The 18,805-nt window shown below is 34.1% G+C and overlaps 3 protein-coding genes across 4 annotated transcripts; 1 reads left to right on the forward strand and 2 right to left on the reverse strand.

Annotated features, from left to right (window-relative positions):
- Positions 1-742: 742 nt before the first annotated feature.
- Positions 743-2,447, reverse strand: LOC114724308 (anthocyanidin 3-O-glucoside 2''-O-glucosyltransferase). The gene has a single exon (XM_028910640.1). It carries the CDS (start codon positions 2,445-2,447, stop codon positions 1,062-1,064), a length of 1,386 nt encoding a protein of 461 aa, XP_028766473.1. The 3' UTR covers positions 743-1,061.
- Positions 2,448-7,543: 5,096 nt separating this feature from the next.
- On the forward strand, positions 7,544-11,625 carry LOC114724335 (transcription elongation factor 1 homolog). Its single transcript, XM_028910675.1, has 5 exons — positions 7,544-7,627; positions 10,059-10,181; positions 10,328-10,398; positions 11,150-11,171; positions 11,280-11,625. The coding sequence occupies exons 2-5, from the start codon at positions 10,069-10,071 to the stop codon at positions 11,338-11,340; spliced, it is 267 nt and encodes an 88-aa protein (XP_028766508.1). The 5' UTR covers positions 7,544-7,627; positions 10,059-10,068; the 3' UTR covers positions 11,341-11,625.
- A 2,121-nt stretch (positions 11,626-13,746) lies between these two features.
- Positions 13,747-18,805, reverse strand: LOC114724381 (transcription factor VOZ1). Of its 2 annotated transcripts, none has more exons than XM_028910716.1 (5): positions 18,718-18,805; positions 17,847-18,106; positions 17,548-17,697; positions 14,998-15,496; positions 13,747-14,857 (listed from the first exon to the last, which is right to left on the reverse strand). In XM_028910716.1, the coding sequence occupies exons 2-5, from the start codon at positions 18,072-18,074 to the stop codon at positions 14,304-14,306; spliced, it is 1,431 nt and encodes a 476-aa protein (XP_028766549.1). In that variant the 5' UTR covers positions 18,075-18,106; positions 18,718-18,805; the 3' UTR covers positions 13,747-14,303. The 2 variants fall into 2 exon arrangements, with proteins under 2 accessions (XP_028766549.1, XP_028766550.1); XM_028910717.1 differs by having other exon boundaries at positions 17,847-18,096; positions 18,718-18,803.

The following is an 18,805-nucleotide window of genomic DNA, read 5'->3' on the forward strand; positions in this document are numbered from 1 at the left end:
TTACTCCCTCCGATGCTATATGTAAGTTTTACTTTTGGAGAAGGGTCTAATTTAAAATATAATGAGTTTATCTGAGTATTTATTACTTTTTTCTTATTTTGCTCTTAGTTGACTGTATTTAGTACTCCATCTCTCTCATTAATACTCCCTCCGTTCTTTATTATAAGAGACGAATAACCGAATTACGTTGATAAAAAAACAGTTAAAATTAGTTAAGAACAATCAATGTGTGAAAAGTATAATTTTTTTCCAAGAATGCTCTCATTAATAAGGAGAGAGAGCATGAGAGAGAACAATTAAATTATTAAAAGAGAGGGAAGTGGAAGGAAGAGAGAGTGTGAGTTGGAGACAACAAATATGAGTAAAATGGAAAATCAACGTAAAAAATTAGAGATAACTTTTAAGTGTCTCTTATATATAGGAACATGCCATAAGCATCAAATGTCTCTATAATAAGGAACGGAGGGAGTATTACTTTATATATTTTGTTTTATTTTTTTTATTATTGCCTCTCTAATTTACTCTCCTAATAAATAAGGACAGATTTTAAAAAAAATACATTTTTGACCAATTTATTATTTTTAACTAATTTTAATTGCTAATTCGTTAAATATGATTCAGTTATTTGAAGATTATCTATAGGACCGGAGGGAGTATTACACAGGTTGGCAAAAAGAAATTATATTACACAGCAATAGTCTAGTTCCCAATAGATAAATATAGATCGAACACATTTTTCCAATTAAAAAAAACTAATTATATTATATGAAAAAGCAAAAGTACAAATACAACAATACACTTGCCAAATACGAATTTAAAGAAAAGTTTACAGGTCAAAACATAAAAGCTCTAGATTACTAGATACAAGACAGTTACTCATATTGGCAGCCAAATTAAACCGAGTTGAGAGATAAAAGGATATATTATAGCTAATTTCCAGCTGCATGATGAAATAACTTGAGCTCAGAAAATTATTGCACATATATATGTGTGTGTGTGTGTAGCACAATCTCAAGATAAACCGTGGCTCAATGAACAGCTTGAATCTTCTCAATTCAAGATTAATAGATCAGAGAACGTAACTTGTGAACAAATTCATCGAGATAAGCATCTTCAAGTCCAGTTGCAAGCAACAACTGTCTCCATTTATTGTGATTACTTCTGATCTTTTGACCTATTTCACCGTCACCATCCATAACCACTTTCACAGCCTTGCACACACTTTCCCTCGTGAAGACTCCATCTTCTTCTTCTCTCTCAACTTCCACTCCAACTTTCAGATCCTCACTCATCACTTTTGAATTTATGAACTGATCTCCAAAATTAGGTAACAGTACCAGTTGAGCTTCACCGCATAATGCTTCTGTCATGGACCCAGATCCACAATGACTTAGAAAACAACCCACAGAAGGATGATTTAACATTAAAACCTGTTGAATCCAACCTCCATAAACAATCCCTCTTCCTTTTACTCTCTCATCAAACCCTTCAGGCAATGCTGACTCAATTGTTTCAGTTCCCATGGGAGGTTTTAGTGCAGCTAGAAAAGGCATACCTGTGAGTTCAAGACCTAAGAGAAGTTCCTGAAACTGGTCTTTCTTTAGAATGCATTCGCTTCCAAATGCACAGAAGATTACTGATCTTGGACTGAAACTTCCCAGCCATTTCACCCATCTTTCTTCCAAGGTTGAATTTGGTGGTGGATGGGGCAAAACTGGTCCTGCTAGAAAGATTGGCTTGTTGAATTGCCGTTCGAGGTAATCAATGTAGGGCCCTTCTATTTCCTTGCATGTTTTGAAAACAATGGCGTCACAGTCAGTGAAAGCGATCACATTTCTCTCTATGAACGAAACTCCATTATCCTCATCAGGTTCCTTCACAGAAACTTTGGCCAACATTCTAGCTGCATATAGTTGAACCGTAATGGCCGAAGGAGGAAAGCTAGGTGGAGGGGCCATGAAATCAGTTTCTGTGGCAGCATGCTCTTCCAGGACCTTCCTTTCAGGACTTAACAGATAACCAACAGACGCAGGGCTTATTGTGCAGAAATGAAAAGCCTTGGTTCTTAAGCGACGTGCCAACTGAGGCATCCAGTGCTGAAAGTCGAAGAAGATGAACTGGGGTTTGAGATCTCGCAGGGCAGCTTCAATGAAAGGCTCAGTGAGGTCCATTGCCTTCACGAGAAGGAACCGTAACGAAAATGGAACATCATGGGTGGTTTCAGACCCAGAAGGGAGGCCATTAACGTGGGGGACCTTGATGGGAATGAAGGAGATGAGATGTGGATGGAGATTGAGATGTTCCAGTTTGAGTGATGCATTTTTTGGTACGAAGAATGAGACCTTATGGCCTCTCTTTGCAAGCTTGTTCGCCATATGAAGGAACGCAGTAAGATGGCCAAGAGCAAACCATGGGTTCATTGCTATGTGAAGGGTTTGGTCCGCCATGGGTGATGAAAGAGACCAGGCTAGGCTCTGAGAGAGAGAGGGAGAGAGATAACACAGGCCTTCTTCTTCCAACAAAGAAGAATCCGTGAAGCTAGCTGCTTTATGATTTTGAGCCGTGCAAAAGCTCCTTCGTAGAGAAGTGTCAAAGTGGCAACGTTTGGCAATTTGCAGCCAATCAATAAATGATCAAATCAAAACAAAACACGCTAAAAAGCTAGATATAATGAGAAAAGATATGTTCAAAAATAATATTTTAAAAGTAAAATTAAACTTTCCTTTTATTTTATAATAAATCACTTTAATTATACAATTTTTAAAAAATTTTATTAATTTTTTTCCTTTAATTTTACAACACACACAACCATTTAAAATCTGTTTTGCCTGATAATGCTCCAAGTCTTGAGAAATTTCCAACGCGACGACGCCAAACCCCATGTTCCTCTAGGCCTCAACATCCAAATGACCAGTATACCGTCAAGCTATTAATTTGCTACACTCAAGTTTTAACCTCCACTTTGCCAATATTTAACTTGACACCGGCGGTGATGCATTTGACAGGTGGGGGGGAGGGGGTTCTGGCGCTGGCGATTGGCCAGCGGTGGCAGCTCAGGCAACCATAGGGGAGGGAATTGTTTTACTTTTTTAATTAAGGGCATTTTGGTGAATGTATATCAAAACTTATTTGCAATCACGATCATATGATACCACATTGATTTGATGATTTGATGATTTCAATTGTTATAAGGTGTTGTGTCAGAGTTGGAGTAAGTTTTCTTAATTTTTTCTTTTCAGTATTCATTTTCCATATCTTTAATATTAAAACATATGTTTAAACAAATAAAAATACATGTTGGGCGTTTATAATCTAAATGACATCAACCGCTCCTTTGAAACTTTTTTAAATGTAAAGTTGAGTTTGAACTTCCGTGAAGAGAATGAGCGGATGAATTATGAAAAATGAAAATGAATACGCCAGCGAGGTTATCACACTCACCCTGCCCTGGCCCATAATCCCTTCCTTATCGTTATCTCATTCTCGCACAAATCAAGTCAGTCAAAAGTGATGTCGGCAAGAAGGAGTCAGTCGACCATTAAAATGTTACTATCCCTTGATGTAGTGCAACAAGTAATTGACTAATTTAATTTAAGTAAATTAAAAAAATTAGTTAAATTAATTATTTATAATAAATAGTTTTTATTTTTAAAAAAATATTTTTTTTAACCAAGTGTATTAGTTTGAACTATCATTATTACAATGATTATCTTTGGAAAAAAATGAATAAAGATAAAAGACAAAATAGATTGAGGTCTTATATTTATGATTAAAATAAAAATTAAATAAACTCTTATATTAAATACCAGAAATAATACTAGCTTCGGGCCCTTTTTCTTTTTTTTGTTAATGAGAGACTAGCTTCGGTCTTTAATATAAGACTAGTTAGCTAATTTGGCTATGGAAGATTAAGAAAATTATTAAATTAACATAATTATAGACTATGTTATATGATCTTTTTAAAATACTTATATATATATCATTATATTATATACTAATGTATAGATAAGGTAACTTAGTTTAAAGAAAAACAATACAGATAAATATTTTAAAATAATTTAATAATTTGTTCAATATTTTCAAATTAGTCAAATGACCGGGTTTTCTATGGCAGACACGAGGTAGTAATTTTTAATTAACTAAATGGAAGAAAATGTGTATTAAATGTATAAATTATACTTTGAGTTTTGGCTCATTAAATTTGGTAGACCCCACTATGAAGGCACACTCACGTGAATCTCATAAATAATGAGTTCATTGCAATAAAGAAGTCACCAAATCAATCGGCGAGCACAGAGAAAAAGACATAATTGTAAACGTGTCTTCTTCGTGAATCGTATTGGATCAAAACAATTAAAAGTGTACGTGTTAAACGGGGACACGAATTAAATATATTGGGCCTCACAAACAATTAAGGAACCGGTAAACCCCCTTGGGTCGGAGCATGCCAATCACTGGTGCTATACCGGTCCCCTACATGTCCGGTGTAAAGAACACTTGTCATGTCACGCAAGACTTTTTGTACAACCACTCTAAGCTATTAATATACGGCCATTTGTTTTTAATTTAATCTTAAATACTCCTCCGGTCTTTATTATAAGACTCCATTTGACTTTTTATTTAGTCCTAATTATAAGACTCCAATCCATTTTGTCTCTTATATTTATGTATTTTTTTCCAAGATAATCCTTCTAATAATAATAGTTTTAGCCAATATACTTAATTAGCAAGGATATTTTAGGAATGACAACACTTATTTATTATAAATAACCAACTTAACTTACTTCCTTAATCTCCTTAAATAAGTCAATTGGGTCTTATAATTAGGATCGGAGGAGTATAAGATTTTAATATATTTTATTTTTTATATTTAGTTATTTTTTAACGTAGTTATTGTAATAGTTGTATATATTAAAAATTTCATCAAAAACAGTAGTTCTAACTAATACACTTGATTAATAAGGAGATCTTAGAAAAGACAACACATATTTATTATAAACAATTAACTTAACTAATTTTATTATGTTATATGCGTTATCTTTTTTTTTTTCTTGGTTAATTCAATTATATGATCCATGTTAGCTGACGTTTGTTTGGGTTATATTGTTTGACTAATATCAATATGTGATTGAAAGTTCATTTGCTCACTAAGCATTGTTATGAAGCGCGGAGCTTGATTTTTCTAGGACTATGATTTTAGAAATATCTTAATCTTGTTCACACTTAGGTTAAAGTGGTATCTTGAGCCACAAAAGAATTAGTGTTGATTAATTGACTCAAATAATTTGAATGAGCTAGGACGGCCAAGAGTATTGGAATGAGCTACAAATAATAGGAATAGCTGGGAACAATATATGTTCTAGCTTTTGTTTTTTTTCAACTTTGTTTTTTTGTTTGGCTGTTTTCCCCATCTTAAGAGGGTTTAGATAATTTTTCAAAGTGTTAATCGTATATGATGATTGCATTATGAGTCCCATATTAGGAAATTTTACAAGTATTATGGAGTTTATAAATTCAAAAGGTTCTTTATAAATTCAAAAGGTTCTTCCTCCTAATAGGCTAATCTTTTGGAATTAGACTATCTCTTTAGACTTATACTCATCACATTGGTACTTTCATCGAGAGTCAACCAACTGAAAAGGATTACTTACGAAGGGTTCTGATCGGTAATAAAACCTAGTAAAGTGCTATAGAGTGGAGCCACTGGGAACATTGACTCTTGAGGGGGGATGTTCTGTTATGAGTCTCACATTAAGAAATCTCACAAATGTTGTGGGATTTATAAATTCAAGGAGTTGTCCTTTTTAATAGGCTAGTTTTTTAAGATTGGATTCTCTCCTTCAGCTTATACTTAGCACTGATTATAATTTTGCCACGACGTCTACCTACAATAGACACCTTATTCTTTTTGTGAGCATCACAAATTGAATGCGTGATGCTAGATTTAGGGGATGTTTGGACGAAGCCAAACCATTGTTTGGAGAATAGCTTCTGGAGAATAGATTCTGGAGAGAATATATTTTTGAAAGACTAGATTTTCTGAAAAAGTGATTTTGATAAAGTGAGAGTGTTTGGATAGTTGTTGTCAGAAATGCTTTTTTATATGTAGAAATTACTAAAAAGGACATAAGTTTAAATGATAATTACATATAAGATATATTTCATAATATATGTTTATTTAAAGTAAATAAATAATATTAATAAAATATACCTTACGTATATATATTAATAAAATAAATAAATATTTTTTTTGCAAAATAATTTAATAAAGTAATTAAATATGTATATATATTAATAAATAATATATAGCAATAAAATAATTAAAATTAATACGTATATATATTAATAAAATAACTAAATATGTTTTTCGTAAAATAATTTGTCACTGGTGACAACAAATTTCAGAATGGGAGGAGGTGAAAGTACTGCAAATAATGGCAGAATGGGAGAAGAGAGAATTTTGTTTTCTACTGTTAAAGCCTCTTTGACATGAGCAATTATTATTTCAACAAACATATTTCTCCACAATCCACAATTTGCCAGCTTATACAAAAATCATGGTTTTCCAAATAAAAGGGGTGTTTGGCAAATTTTTTTTCAAACCATAGTTTGAGTCCCCAAACCATGATTTGGAAAAAAAACCCAAACACCCCCTTAGTAAGCTTAAAGAAGCTGAGGTCGGGGCAGGGAGCATGCAATGTCCCCAACCTCTTGGTTCAATTGTAATATAGAATGACCTTTTGGTTGTGATGGCAGAGAGAGAGACTCTTATTTAAATAAGCTGAGCATAAATAAACTGATTTCAAATTTGCAAACTGCATTTCATATGGGCGAGGTCCAAGAAGAAACCAAACTGAAATGCGAGATTAAAGAACTAACCGACAATACAAATTGCTGAGTCGAGAATAAAGGATGCAAATTTAAGGATAAAAAGCGCAAGTCACAAATTTTACTATATATTTATATACTTATTCGATTATAATTATGATTGATTGCAGAATTTTATATATATTACTTCATATCCTTAATATAAAATTTTATTTGATTTTTATTTTGATTTTAAATATAAGATCCAATCCACTTTATCTCTTATATTTATGTATATTTTTCTAAGATAATTTTTTAATGATAGTAGTTCTAGTCAATATATTTGATTAACAAGAATATTTTAAAAAAATAACATATATTTATTATAAATAAATAATTTAATTTATTTTTTTAATCTACTCAAACTAGTTGACGAGTTTTTATATTTAGGGTAGGAGGTACTATATAATATTGAATGATTTATGGCAAATTATAATATATTTTCAAAATTTTGGGTCTTTATTTTATGAATCAACTAGCTTTGTTACCCCGTGCGACGCGCGAAGAGATTATAATCAAGAAATTATGTTATCTTTTATTAAAATTAATCGAACAAACTCACTAGAATTAAAAAAAAAAAAAATCACACCTCTAATTTGGCATACAAACAAATATTAAAAAAATTTATTCACACGCGCGTGCATTGGGCGTTTCGGCTCCTCTATTCTTCTCACGCCCCTGGGCTAGTGCCTGCAAAGAACAGCCAGCGTCAACACAGGAAGCCCCTTTTTCGGGCAGAGACGGCCGGGAATTCCACAAGGTAAGATGATTGAGCTCGTCCTTTCGTCTTTTAATGTTATTGTCTTACAATCGATCTGTCTGCTATAACACTGAGTTGTGAGATTGTGTTTTAAGTTGGTGATTGTTTTGGAGAAAGATTATTCTTTAATCAGAAATAATGCTGCTTTCGATTTTCTCTTTCCGAGTTTTGTTTCAACATTTGGATTATCACCCGTGATTTATTTGTCTAACCATAGTCTTTTTTGCATCCGATGCTTGAACTTCCTGTTGATTAGGGTTTGATTCGATTTCCGTTTCCTATTTTGATAATTGGAGGAACAAATGGAAAATGAGATAACTTTGTTTGCAGAACTTTTTTTTTTCCCCCTCTTTGTTTGAAAACATAGCAAAGCTATTCTGAAATCTTGGTAGACTAGTTATCTGCTGATTTGCCTTCAAGAATTCAGGGAAATGATGCTGTTATGTGGGAAAGAGAGGGTGGGGGCAAGGGGACGTTTGGACTTCGCCCCTTTAGTCTATGTAGTCTCTTCCATAATCACTTGGGTTGATCTATCCAATTAGTTTGAGCTCAGATTCTCAAATGTTTTCATCACATTTATGGCGGGATTAATGGGTAATATGCAGACAATACCCCTTTTTTTGGCTGTCGGATAGTTTTGAAACAATGAGTTGGCCTTGAAAAGAGTAAAAAGAAAAAGAGCCCTTGGTCATGCCAGTATTTGCTCATGAGGCTTCTATTGCCCTGGGAGGTTTTTGTCTTGTATTAACTAAACTAGATTTTACCCTCCTGTGCGCTGCATGGGAAGCTTACAATTATATAAAATTATTTTCGTTACAAATTTAAATCTCATCAAAACATTAGAAATTGTGTGATATGTGTTTATTACATTACATCACTATCTATATTTTTTTAAAAAAATTCCTTATAAACAACATTTGATATTTGTTGATGTTCATTTAATATGGCTATCAGCTTACCTGGATTGACCTCACATCCATTTGCCTCTTAGAATGCGCATGTTCGTTTCCGTGATTCCAAAACATAGAGGGGTTACTTACATATAACGAAGCAGGTTGAATCCTAGATATCTAATATATAGGGGTTACTTATTCTGATGGTGTACTTTCTTTTCTTTTTTTTTTGAATAGAAAACTATTCAGAAAAGGAAGACAATACAACAAAACAGAATCCAAAATCCTTTTATCAACCTCCTCCTCTTGCTGAAGAAGAGGAAGTTGATCAAACGTGCACAAATTTTTTATCATCGTGTGTGAAGACTTGGCTAAAAAATCATTCATCCATTCAGGATTTGAATCTAAGAGAGAGATGAATAAGAATGTTAGGTTCAGACTTGGGACATTACTTACTGATAAGCCATGGTCTTGAAGCGAGTATCAACAATCTTACTGATCTCCTCATCTAACTTAATCTGAAGCTTCATAATATGCCCGCATGCTAGTGCACCGATATCAACACAGAGCCCAAGTGCACTGCTTGGGGGTTGATTTCTAAATTTTGAGTGAGAGAGAGAAACCGATGGGTAGAAAAGATATAAATGAAAAGAGAACGTTTGGGAGAAAAAATAGAAACAAACAGCAACTTTACATGAGAGATAAGGAATAAGAAGATAAAAAGGATCTCGATAAAAAAACGAAGGAGATATAGAGATGGTGGATACCCAAAGTTCCATTCTGCATAAAAATAAGATCTAATTTTGAATGAGAGAATTGATGGTATTGAAGAGATATAAATAAAAAGTGAAAGCGGAGCGAATTGGGGGGTTTGAAATTTGAAACGGATGACAAAAGCATAAATGAAGAGAGAGAGAAAGAGGAGGAAACGAGGGATTTTGAAATTCGAAATGTGTGATAAGGAGGGAATGAAGGATTTTGAATTATCTGCTTAGAGAGGGAAATATTGTGTTGGTGCATAGGCAGTACTTGTTGAGGAGCTATTGTTTAGCTTCAATGAATGGCTTGCACGCAGCCCATGGAAGGAAGATGAGTAAATTGGACAGCTTATGAATAGTATTTTAGGTGAGAAGCCAATATTAAGCTGCATATACTGATCGGCTAAGGTGGAAGAGTATTTAATGTTATATTGATGATGATGTGGGCGTCCTGTGTTGCATGGAATTTGAAAATTAATACACACTGAATTGTACAACTCGGTATGGATTTTATATTATATTTTGACATATTCATTTATCTTGAAATTTTGATCCTAGAGGACCATCATTAGGATCGTCCATGTATAGAGTGAGAAGTAGCTTTTTGTCAAAATAAAATAAAAATTGGCAAAGAAGCATGAAAGTTTGATGAGTGTGTTATATCTTTAATGGCCATGTTGATTGTTTACATCGGTCACCGAACCTTTGTTATTGTCATCAAGTTTGTAGATTGCTAAGAGGTTTTGATTTAAACTTCTGATACATATATATGAAATGCAGGATTTGAGCTATGGGAAAGAGGAAATCAAGAGCAAAGCCACCTCCAAAGAAGCGAATGGATAAGCTTGACACTGTCTTCAGCTGCCCCTTCTGCAATCATGGCTCTGGCGTTGAATGCCGCATGTAAGCTTTTTTTTTTTAAACTATTTGTTACGGGCTGTGCAAGATTTTCCCCCCAAAGATATTTGTCTCTGAGCTTCTCTGGCTTTTCTTGTTAAAGATGGGGATGAATATTCACTTATATACTCATGTTTGGCATACATTGACAGAGATATGAAGAACCTCATAGGGGAAGCTTCTTGCAGGATATGCCAAGAGAGCTTTAGTACTACCATCACAGGTATGTTTCACGCCCTTATTTGACATTTGTACTCTTTAGCAACCAAGACATTGATTTTATTGATATATTTAATAACTAATTCCTAGGTATGTGTAGGACTGGCCTTGATTTTCTACCTTCATGGCTGGCCCTGTTTATAGGAAATAATGGCTAAATCGAATCAAGGAGGGCTTTAGAAATACATAAGAAACCCACTTGATATTGGAACATGCTTAGATTTTCCTTATGAATCTGTTTACCTTTTTGGAAGTGATCGGTTATTCTCCCAAGTTGTACTTGTATCCATGAAGTCCTGTTTGTGTTAGGCACCAAGAGAAGGAAGAGATTTCCTTTCCTTCCTTGTTTTACAATGTTTATTTGGTCCCCAGACTAGCCCTAATGAGTCCCCCGACATTTTTTCGAGAATAATATGTTACCGAATGATTCAAATTGGAACTATGATAGGCTCTAAATGGGTGGAAACGGGAAAATACGTTGTGTGATTTTCTCCATTCGCAAAAATAAAATCCAAGACTTTGCTTGAGGGGTATCAAGTGCCTGCCACTCGACTTAACCGCTGCTACTAGTGACATGACATTTTGAAAATGGGTGCATATTAAAATTTCCCTCCTCTATCTTTGTGAAACACAACACAATTTTGTGGCGGTGGGGATGATTAACTCAATACTTCATATACTTAGACTCTTACATCTGCTGAGATCGTATGCATTGCTGATAGAGTTATTAACCAGTTTTGCTTTTGTATTCACAGCTTTATCGGAGCCAATAGACGTGTAAGTTCCATCAATTTGTGGAAACCCTCCTTTTCTCACGCACACATGCACGTACGTGCATCGACACCCACAACTTACAACTTAAGAGTCTGATTTGCAATAATGCAGATACAGTGAATGGATTGACGAATGCGAACGGGTCAACAACCTGGAAGATGATGGGGCTTAACTTGGATGCTGACTAACCACTGTGTTTGGTGGAAGTGGATGGAGGGACTGTCCATCTTTATCTTTTGTTCTGCCTGTATGTAAGTAAATTACTAATTATGCCTGTTCCTGTTTTAAGCATTTGTGCAGGCACAAGTTTGGTTCCTGTGTCAGACTGCCATATACCTCGTGTAATAGAATGTGCAAGAACGTGACTGAGAATAATTCAGCTTGCTGCCTGTTTAGATGAAGCCCCCTTCACATGCTCATATTGAAGCCTTGAAATAAAATTGCAGTGTATTTATGTAAACAGAGGTTATTGGGTCCGCGGAATTTAAAATGAAACAGAATGAGAAAGTATAATAAAAGACGATGTCTGTTGAAGTGAAGATAGAAAATATTTTTGTGCTCTTATTTAAATTATAAAAATCAATCAACACTAGATCCAAGAGTATACGAGTTATTATAAATACTCATCTGGTTTTTAATATAAGACTTATTTAACTAATTTGATTAGATTAAGTAAGTTAGGTAAGTTAATTAATTATAAGAAATATGATATGTTTTTTTTAAAATACTATAATCATCTTTTTTAATATCTTTTTTTCTTTTTTTATTTTATTATAGTTAAAAAAGTATTTATAGAGATAATTTAAGAAAAATTGATAAATATTAGAAATAGATATTATATTTAGAATTAAAATTAACTTAACAATTAGATCATATATTAAGGACCAGAAGAGTATTAGAAAAGATCCACAAGAATGTCGCCACGTGAAGCCTTGCCGAATTTAAAGCTTTTGATTTTTAGGCCTCATCATAGAGCATTTTAGGTGTAGCGTGAAATTATAAAGGTTTGAGGGTTCATGAATTTACATCAATCATCAACGTTAATTAACTGTGTTTAATTGGATTTTGATTTTATTCCCTGCACTTTCATAAGGACTTGGTTTAAATTTAGTGACATTAACTTTTAGTTAAAATTATTAAGCATAAAGACCACAACCAAAACTCATCAAAACTACATGATCAAAACCAACAGGAATTGAAAGAGTTTTGGTTTTGATGAAAACCAAATTATAATTTTAAAAATAATTTTATAATATATGAAGTAAATAAGTAAAAGAGTTTGTCTTAATTTACAAAAAAAAAAACTTTTAAAAAACACTTCTAAAGATATCCAAACACCTTCGTTAAATAACTAATGTGGTTAACTCAAATCAAGTTCTTAAATTATAAGAACTGAAAACCACAATTTGAAACTAAATGAATCAAAATCAAAATTCAATCAAACTAAAAGAATAAATAATGATATTAATTTGCACCAAAAGAAGATAATGATATTAATTCAATATAAAATTCTAACAAGACTAAAAAGATATTTTATAGAACTAAAGAACCAAAATAAAACTGTGTGAAATCAAAAAGCCTAGAAGTCGATATGATGTATTGTATGAAACATTCATCGTTATCATGGTATCCGTTGCTAACTTGTTTGGCTGAGAGGTTAAACGTCCGTAAGTTACTTTTTTTTTTTTTTTTTTTTTTTGTAACTAAAAGCAAGTTTGAAAAATTTATGGTGTTTGGATTGGAGGGAGCAACCTGATTTTTGCATAAAAAGCTACAATAAACTATAAGTAAAAATTAGCTACTTATGACTTATGGCATATGACTTTTGAAACATGGAGAGAGAGAGAGAATTAAAAAATTTATTGTTTCTTGTGATTCTTGTTACAAATTTCAAATAACTAATTTACAGAAAACAAAAAATTAGTTGAAATTAGTTGAAAGTAATAAATAAACTAGAAACATACTTTTATTTTTAAATATACCCCTATAATAATTGATAAAAAATAAAAAAATATATATGAGATCAGTTAGAGCTTAAAAATAATTTAAAATTATTATATTATGAAATTGATAATTTTTTATTTTTATTATTTAATAAAATTTATACTCATTTTGGTAATTTTATAAATTAAAATTACTTATTCAATTATAATCCAAACAACTTACTTTCACAAATTAACTTATTTACAAAAATCAATCCAAACATAAATCATATTACTCACTTTTACCCAATCTATTAAAAGTCAAATTAAAAATAAGTTATTTTTCTGACCATCAATCCAAACAAGCATATCTTCACAAGGTCATTATAATGAAGAAAACGCTAGGCCGCTAGCATTGGGACCACGACTCTCAAATATTTCCTTACACAAAACATACACCTATAAGTTCGTTTGTTATATTAAATAATTTTAGTTGTCCAGAATCTAAAATCTTTTATTATTATACAACAATGACTTCAAAAAAAAAAAAAGTAAGAAAAAATATAAAATCACGCATAGATTTCTCTGCCTAATTTTACAGATGACGAACAATGAAACAGGAAACTTGCCAAGACAGATGATCTTATAACACAAGGTAGACCGCATCAAATGCATAAATTCTAACTTTCAAAGTTAGATTCCCTTCTTGAGCCATAAAAATTACTCAAAAAGGACTGAAACGATTATTACATAGCCAATAATATGTACCATCCATCCCCTTGAAAGTTTGTCCTGAAGCTAATAGCTTCAAAAGGGCAGTATAGGTGACTTACATTAGCATAATCTGGATAACAGAGTAATTGCTGTATCATAGTAACCCTGCCTTAACACTACAAGTCATTTTGGTGGTGCTGATTCAATTCCATCCAGCATTCACCAATTTGCTAATTATAATAATGGCATACATCAATTTTTTGCTGTGATGAGATCATCTTCAAGAGTTAGAATCCACCATCCAGCAGTCTATAACGCAGCAGTCCAGCGAGAGAATCAGCTATTCACAATATCTGATAAGGCAAAAAAATGACCTTGGCTTCTTGTTGCTAAAGAAGAAAAAGCAAAACGATCAAATGAGAGTTGAGGGGCAAAGCGACGCGTTATTTAATTTTAAACCAAGCTGAATGCAGCATGTTGTACATCCTTCCATGACTAATCACGTCACGTAATAGTCACCAGCATTCTCGATTAGATAATCGTATGGTGCAGCCAAACCATATTCATATGTTCCGTGTCCTGGAGTCACTCTGTTAGATGCTGGATAGACACCACCCATGCCAATCTTGGCATTCAGTTTAGCCCTGCTTTTCACAGACTGTTTGTTATCAGGAGGGAACTCAGCAGAGAGCCTCCCCATCTGCTTCTGCAAATCAGCGACTGAGTCATTAGTTACTTTTGCCTTGGAGTTCTTCTTCCCATCAACAAGCTTTAATTCCAGCCGATACAAAGCACATGCATCACACTTGCTAATCTCATACTCATAAAGATGCCACTCAAAATGGTTCAATGGTTGTGGATCCATATAATAGGACCGCTTCAGCCCTCCAAATTCATTCATCACTTGCTTCCTAGATTCATGCCAACCACGCCCACTATAATCTGGAAGAGACCTCTGCTTTCTGTTTCCACTCTCAAACGCTCTCCTAGGCTTATCAAAGAAAAGCCATTCCCTGATAGTCTCACCTTCGAGAACAGAAAGATCGAACAACTCTGCAGTTCAATAAGACATTGATTATATAAATGAACAATCTTGTCCGTCTTTTTTATTTCGCCTGAATGTCAACCTCCCTATTAGTGACTTTTCAAAATAAAGCAAAAACCAGAGAAATAACAAAGCATGACTATATTACCAGGTGCATTCCATGGAGACTTTGCAGTTGCTGCTCCCTCACATTCAGGGATGCCAACATCTTTTCCCAGTGCCTTTGCACTAAGAGCAGCAAAGAGTAAGTTGTCCTTCAAACCAATGCCCCCTGGTCGTAGAACCGGGGCCATTCCTGGTGGCCCTTCATTCAATGCTAGAGTGGCATGAAAGCTACTGCAATAGTCTTGACACCAGTCCAGCCCTTGCGCAGGCCTTGGACAGTCCCAAAGCGCACATTTTGGGCCTAGGAAAGCAGAAGGAGGAGGGCAGATGCTAGGGAGATAATTAGATATATGGGAAATGGCATTCTCCTCACAAAACGTGGACCCATAAAAACCAGTATACAAACTGTCATTGAAGTCTTGGTGAAAGTCAAACTGATGGTATTCTAGAGCAGTTCCATCTATATCAGTAGCTGCAACATCACGAGCTCCAGAGGTGAATTTGGTGTCATCAACCAATGGGAAATCATGTTGCTTTTGGCCCTGGTTTACAATTAAACCAATAATTTTAGTACAATTATAGGCTAATGGTAGAAATAATGAACTAAACTGTGGTGCATATGAACAGAAATGGACTTATAGGAAATGTTACTGAAAAGAAAACAAGCGTACATTCTAAGCACACACAAACGGATTGACAATGTCATTCAAACGATGAAAGAAAAGAAACGACATTAGCCTACCCATGTTGACATCAGAAGACATTATTCAATTATGAGGAATAATGTCATCTGACATATATGGTACCTCCCAAATAGGGCAACCATAAATCATTTAGCCACCTTTTAACATCAAATATTCAAACGTCTTGTTCCATAAATGATCCCAAAATGTTATCCAAATACATAGAAATGCTATGTTCTAAACCCCAGCCCTAGGGGATGATTTCACAGCAAAGTCAGGATTCTTGATGCATTCATTTGATTGAGCTCGATGCATTCATTTGATATATCTTATATTTTTACGTGTTTTATAGCCCTTTTAATAAAGAATTTCAAAACATCTGCAAAGTGGAATGCACTGCATTTTGCAGCAGGACAAAATCATTTCAACCTGTATTAACCCATTTTATGAATACTTGAAACAACTTAGCCAAACACGGAAGCAGGGGTATTTGATACCGATAAATAAGCCTTGCTAAAAAAAAGAATACAGATAAATCAGCAAAAATTAAGAACCTACATTGAAGATCGAGATTGGACAGCTGAACCAGTAATGAAGCCGGTGACAGTGCAAACCAATAGCAGTTTGCAGGACCCGGAAAATTATTTATATTACTATTTTTATACATGGTTTTTGGAGCACTTTAATTTGGTGCTATTCTTATATCCCGCATTTTTATTCAAAAAGGCAAGAAGTTTCTCAATCTTCCTATCCTTCAAATTTGTGTTTTTCCCTCACCCCCTTTGCTGTTGATGCCATGCCGCATCACCATTGAAGTAGTCTCCCCTGCTGATTCTTCAGCCATCCATAACAAAAGAACAAAACTTGGATCCTGTTCTATAGATGTTTTCCATAAGATTCTCATGATTTGCCATCATATCTTCTGCTTTGATACAATTCACAATTCAGAAATAAAATTCTCATTCGTGAATCATATCATTAATTTAGAATTACATATTTAACTTATGAGTCATATCATGATTTAAAAACTATAATAGAAATGGCTTGGGTGCTCCAGGACAAGCTACAGCAATTTTCCCCATAATTCCGAGAGAAACCAGGACAAACAAGAAGTGCAAGATTGAAATGGATGGAACTATAGAAGGAAACCAAATGAGCATGACATGCTCTTAACATCAAGTCAAAACGTAAAAATAGGGATCAATGGAGCCAAGTGGCAGAAATGCGGGGTCTCTAACACCAAGCTCATCTAAGATGAGTACAACAATTAAAGAAAAGGAGAGATTTCAGGGTGAAAGAATGCATGAAGGAAGATCTTAGAGAGAAAAGGAAAAACAAGAAGTTCATAAAACAATATCCCAACTCAACTCGAACTAAACAAAGTACGCAGCAATTTATAAAAACAGTTCAGTCTAACTTTATCATAATGTAATCCTAAACTATATCTGACACATAACTTACTAATATATACGCATATAATACTACTACTACTACTACTACTACTACTAATAATAATAATAATAATAATAATAATAATAATAATAATAATAATAATCCATATAACCATTTTACATTAAGAATGGGAGTCCTAATATTCTCAATATCATTTAACAACGTTCTGGTATTTACCCTTCCCCCAAGATTCAATTCATAAAATATCAATTCTGTTCTTTCTTCTGGAATTTCCAATTCTTGCAGCAAACATAAGAATCTTAAGTAATTTGGCACCAACAATGATGCCACCACATTAAACTAAAATGAGCACAAACATGTAATTACAGTTATAAAATTATTACAAATAGAGACCTTCAAAATCCCGAGTTGGAAAAACTAATGTCAATCCATAAACAAAAAGTAAATATATGGCAAAAGAAGATTATTAATCCATCAAAAGGACAAAAGGCACTTACGTCTTGGAATATCATATTAACCCCAGTTTGCAGACTTTGATCATTAGGCTCAGCCTTCGGAGCAGCTAATGGACTAGTGGCATCATCTTCTTCCTCGCACAGCTGCAATAACCGACAGATATCGGTCGAGAATGATCCAAGACTGCCACCCTACAGTCACATCAAAATTACAATTCATATTCACAGTTTCCCACTTTTTACCAAAATATCGCCACCTTGCATTGCAGTTCAGGTTCACGTGTCCGTGATGAACGGAATAGTGTGTCCACAAAGATGCATAGCAAGGTATATTAGCTTACTTGCTGTAAAGAAGAAGCAGGAGAAGGCTCATTAAGCTCAGCCTTCCATTCACGAAGCATCTGATGGACCTGCTCCTCAAGAACAGCAGCATCAACTGTCCGACTTTCCTTCCTGGCAAACTGTAGATCCATGAACATCAATTGCAGATCATCAACCCGATTCTTCGCCTTGTCTTTAAAGAGTCTATGTGAGGCTGACTTGCAGCTGGTCTTCGAAACCTTTTTCATAGCTAAGCCTCAAGTAATTATCCTACAAAACCCTGGAATCATAAATGGGAACAAAACAGTTTTAGAACGCCACCTATAAAATCTTCAGAAGAGACGATCCCAAAGAATACATCCATGGTTCAGATAAATTTATCGCAAACAGTAGCATATCCCATTTGACACCCCTTTACCCAAGAAGGCCAGAAATTACAACACTAAGAACCTATTTGTTTTTAGTTGAGGATGAAATCAAATTATAGTAAAATAACGGATCGCATTTTAAAAGCAAGTAAAAAGACGTGAGTAGAAATACACCAATTCTCTTGCAGAAACATAAACCTAAATATCAATAAAGGCTATCAAATTATATTGAAGCCGTTCTAACAAATTGAAACAAAAATCCACTAAATAAATTTACAAATTAAGAGCCAAGCATCATAAAAAATCCTCCAATCCTAAACCAAATAATAACATCAGCTCGAAGGAGCACCACCGAGGGGCAAGGGAGTACGACTGCCCCAAGTCGAGACCAAAGCTTTCAGTGAGAAATGGAAACCCTACAGCCTAAATTAGATAAGAATTGGAGAACAAAAAACGAGAGAGCATTCGAGATCGAAGAGATGTGTGATTTTCTGCTCACTGAAAGCAAAGGAACCATGCTTACCTCAGAGTTCCAAATTTTACTGTAGTTTCTGTGGTCGGCCAGAGAAGTTCGCTCATATCAAAAGAGAGAGAGGAAAAGAGAAAGAAGC

This window comes from Neltuma alba, unplaced genomic scaffold (assembly GCF_004799145.2).
Source record: "Neltuma alba isolate B1F8T4 unplaced genomic scaffold, ASM479914v2 tig00012185_pilon, whole genome shotgun sequence".
Classification (NCBI taxonomy): Eukaryota; Viridiplantae; Streptophyta; class Magnoliopsida; order Fabales; family Fabaceae; genus Neltuma; species Neltuma alba.